Source organism: Histoplasma capsulatum, genomic scaffold (assembly GCF_000149585.1).
Source record: "Histoplasma capsulatum NAm1 scaffold_5 genomic scaffold, whole genome shotgun sequence".
NCBI classification, from domain to species: domain Eukaryota; kingdom Fungi; phylum Ascomycota; class Eurotiomycetes; order Onygenales; family Ajellomycetaceae; genus Histoplasma; species Histoplasma mississippiense.
The window spans coordinates 2,592,250-2,596,238 of record NW_001813978.1 but is presented as its reverse complement, the minus strand read 5'-3'; the positions used below and the strand labels follow the sequence as shown (position 1 = coordinate 2,596,238).

The window sequence follows — 3,989 nt, the reverse complement described above, 5'->3', positions numbered from 1 at the left end:
ATAAAAATATCAAACTCAGTAAATGTTGATCCGATGACGGTAATAAAGAGTGGAGGGCATATCCAATCATTGAAGTATCTAATGAAAGGAAGTGAAAACAAAAATCCCCTTTGTGACGTAGCTAGGTTTTTTGAAATTTTGCTTAAGGGAAACCCCTCAAAAAAAAAAAAAAAAAAAAAAAAAAAAATTGACAGGAGACGAGAGACAGAGAGAGAAAACGCCAGAAAATGCTCAGATGTTCGTACGTATATGCTGTGTTTTGTTTCACACTTCATTCAAAAATATAGTCACAGTATTGGTCAAAAAAGGGTTCAAAAAAGAGGTGCGAGGATTGGAAATAGAAAGATAGACGGTGAGGGTCACTCGAAGCCGAAGAACACGAAATTAAATAGAGTACATATGAATATATACACATGTACTACTGGGGAAGATAGGGAAGGAAATAGACAGGGGATAGTAACATTTAAGGATGATAAAGTGCGTCAAAATATGAAAATGGCGTGGTATATCAGTGAAATGAGTCAATTGAGAGCAGCGGGCACACTATCAATTTCCCTCATTCGTTTTTGGAGAAATTTAATACAGCACTTTACAAGGTGCTCTGGCGGTCTATATAGAAGTCGCAACGCCTTTTTAATGCTCCAGGCAGCCTTTTGGTGGAAAAAGAAAAGTTTGCTTTTCAATATGCGGATGAGCCATCCTCCTCGCTCATAATCAGCACTTGTTCGCCTTCGTGTTGCATCCAGTGGATAATGTTTCTAAGGTATTCATAGGTGAGCATCGTCGTCATAGCCGCTGGCACAGCGCGGAACAAATTCGTTCCAATCCCAGCGTAGAACGCGCGCCAGCCCTCCTCCATCAAAATAGTCTGGCACGTGCGAATTACGCCACGATATCGCGGACGGTTGCGCATCCCATCTGAGGAGGACGCACCCGCACCAGTCCCTGGCGGCCTGCCGTGATCCTGCGGCTGTTCAAGTCCACCTCGAAATGCAATTCCTTCTGATGAAAAGGCCGGTGAGGATCTTTGTTGTGTTTGCAGTCGGGTTCTAAGGACTTCGTGCGGGTATGTTGCTGTGCTGGCGCATACTTTACTAAGAAAAGTGGCTGCTGAGATTCCTGTCCAGTGGGGATAACCGGCATCTGGGTGTTCACCGATTCCAAAGCCAGTGAAAGCCATCTTGAAATATTCATATAGTGGAAACTGAATGGCGACATGTGAAAGTCCGAGGAGTGCGGGAGTGAGGCCAGAGTAAAAAGCACGGAGGCCTTCACTCGCGTACATCTTGCGTGCCGCATCCAATGTGTTCTTGTAGTACCATGGAGCTTGATAACCGTTACTAGCAGGTCGAAAACCCTGTGACATGAGCCTCGTCTTGATAACCCATATTGGGTTTGTTGCTACTGTTGAGCAAGTGCCAGCTGTGAGTGATGCGTATGCTCGGGCTAACCACCAGTTATCTACAAATAGTCATGAAAAAAATCAGCAAGCAGATCAACGGATAGAAAAAAGAAGTGAATCACGCAGACCTGTCTTTTGGCAGAAATATTCGCGGGACCTATCGTAGACCGTCAAATAGACAGCCCATGTGGGAAGATAACCCAGCAGCATCGGACCCAGCCCCCTATATAGCCCTCGAATACCTTCATCTCGCCATATCATCTTCCCCGTCCCGAACATCCCCCGATATAGTGTTCCGGACTCAATCAGTTTGCCATTCCGACGGAGTTGAAACCCTCCTTGTGCTTGTAATTTTGTCTTTATCACATCCAGCGGGCACGTCACGATACCCGACGCAACACCAGCGCTAGCCCCGCAGAAGGGCGTAATGTACGTCTGAGGAATCCGTGTGGAATATACCTGTAGACTTTTCAAAGGAGACGATCCTGGAGGCGGAGTCGCCCCGGAATGTAATGTAGGAGTTGTCGATTGGTTGTCAGAATTTGAGATCCCTTGTTGCGAGGGAGAGCCGCCAAGAGTTCTTGACGAGCTGGTACGGCCCATAGACATAATGTCGATTGACGACAAAGGGTGCGGGGATCTCAAATCCTTAACGATCACCGCCACAACATGGACGAAAGAATGCCGTCGTGCGGGGACGAGAACCGTTACTTGAGAGGTTGAATCTGGTAATTATATACCTTGTTTTTTTAAGAGGACCCACTGTGTATCTGTTAATGTCGGCAACAATTATTCTCTAACCCTCTGGTTTATCAGGCAGGTTTAGATGAAATCCTTTTGGCGTAGATATAGTCTTGTTAAACCGCAGCGCCTGCGGGTTCGTTACGCTCACACAGCTCCTAGCAGGAGCGGTGCAACTTAGCGATCGACCATACCCATGCCACAAATGATAGAGAACAGCGGTAATAGGAGCGGGGAGGCCAGCGGAAAGTGACTTGAGCTGAGGATAATAACCAGGCCGGAAACAGATGACGTGAGTACGAATGAGGAACAACCGCAATGGCGTGGAACGCAATGGGAAAGGAAAAGGCAAAGAACTACGGACGTTGTCAACGGCCCCTCCCAACGTGTTGACGGTCTTGATATTCTTGGTCGGAACCAGGTCCGGTCACGAGACCGCTAGCTCCTTCCAAGGCGGCTCGATTACTCAGCTTGTGAACAACGATCTTCTATCCCAATCGCATCCCACATAGGCTGCAATTTACCCACGCTGGCCATTGCGCTACTCAAATACCGATAAGACGTTTGTTGACTGCCCGGTCCTCCGCTATACCATGTCTGCCCCTTCCCTCATCAAACAAATCAACGCCCGGCCATGGCTCAAGCGGATGATGCTGCCGCTCGCCAACTGGCACGCCAATGCTTCCGGATACAGACAAATGGGACTGAGGTAATTATATCTCCAACCTAAGCTCATACAGAGCATCTACGGGATAGCATAAGATGCGGTATTCGGAATCCGGGGATGTGGGATTTTCGGGCAGGAAGGATTGTGAAGCCAATTGCTTGATTTTGGACAGATTTCGACGGATAAAATTGCGGCTAACACACAATTTCAATGCTTTTCATATAGAGCCGATGACCTGATCCCAGAAGAGAATGACACCGTCCAACTGGCGCTTAGAAGACTTCCACCCAAGGAAGCCTACGACCGCGTTTACCGCATCCGACGCGCATTCCAGGTCCGTTTAGCGCCTTTATTTCTTCGCATACGTCCCGCTATTCAAAATTGAATTGAGTATAGAAGGCAATGAGAAAAAACATGAGAGAAATGTAGTTTGGCTAACATGTGCACCTTCAAAAAACAGCTCTCCATCGAGCATCAGCTCCTCGCTGCCGAACAACAAACCAAACCAGAGGAGGTGCGCACCGCCTTAGTCTATTTCCGCCCTGCCCATTTTTGTTTTTTCAATACCCTCCACTGGACAGTCTCCATTGAAGCCTTGCCGGTTGCCCATGGGGAAAAAAATAGATATATAACTCCGTCCACTCCGGAGCTTAAATTCACCCTAGATATATTTATCCATTTTCACAATAGACCATTTCAAACAAACACTAACCACCGATTATCAACTCCATTAGGATGTCGAGTATCTCAGCCCCATCATCCGAGAAATCGAACGCGAGAACAAGGAACGGGAGGAACTCGATAACCTTATCATCAAGCGGTAAAAAATTATATAATCGCCTATAGAAAACAGTTGTAAGGTGCCGGGATGGATGAAGCGCTACCTGGGTGGAAACGCCCTTTACCGGCATCTCGAAAGCTAAAGAGATGGAAATGCGACCCAACTGCCATCCCGCCGCTCTGTCCATTTTGTTAATTTTTGGACTGGGGTAATTGTCGCAGTGATGGAGCGCAGTGATTGGCCTGGTTTGTGTGATTAGGGGAGGGGAAACGTTATATTGGAGAACAAATGCTTTTACTATTGTACTGTACAGATCTACTATACTTTCATAGATGGAATGGGATGCTTTAATCCCTTTAAACATCAATTCACCCCACGCATCAATGTCGGCGCTCAGC

At 47.0% G+C, this 3,989-nt stretch overlaps 2 protein-coding genes across 2 annotated transcripts; one reads left to right on the top strand and one right to left on the bottom strand.

The window, feature by feature from the left end:
- Positions 1 to 679: 679 nt before the first annotated feature.
- On the bottom strand, positions 680 to 2,005 carry HCAG_05627 (conserved hypothetical protein; the record flags this gene model as incomplete). Its single annotated transcript, XM_001540110.1, has 2 exons — positions 680 to 1,461; positions 1,645 to 2,005. 2 exons carry the CDS (start codon positions 2,003 to 2,005, stop codon positions 680 to 682), a joined length of 1,143 nt encoding a protein of 380 aa, XP_001540160.1.
- Positions 2,006 to 2,736: 731 nt separating this feature from the next.
- On the top strand, positions 2,737 to 3,634 carry HCAG_05626 (predicted protein; the record flags this gene model as incomplete). The annotated part of the gene is made up of 4 exons (XM_001540109.1): positions 2,737 to 2,852; positions 3,036 to 3,144; positions 3,271 to 3,324; positions 3,545 to 3,634. The coding sequence occupies 4 exons, from the start codon at positions 2,737 to 2,739 to the stop codon at positions 3,632 to 3,634; spliced, it is 369 nt and encodes a 122-aa protein (XP_001540159.1).
- Positions 3,635 to 3,989: the final 355 nt, after the last annotated feature.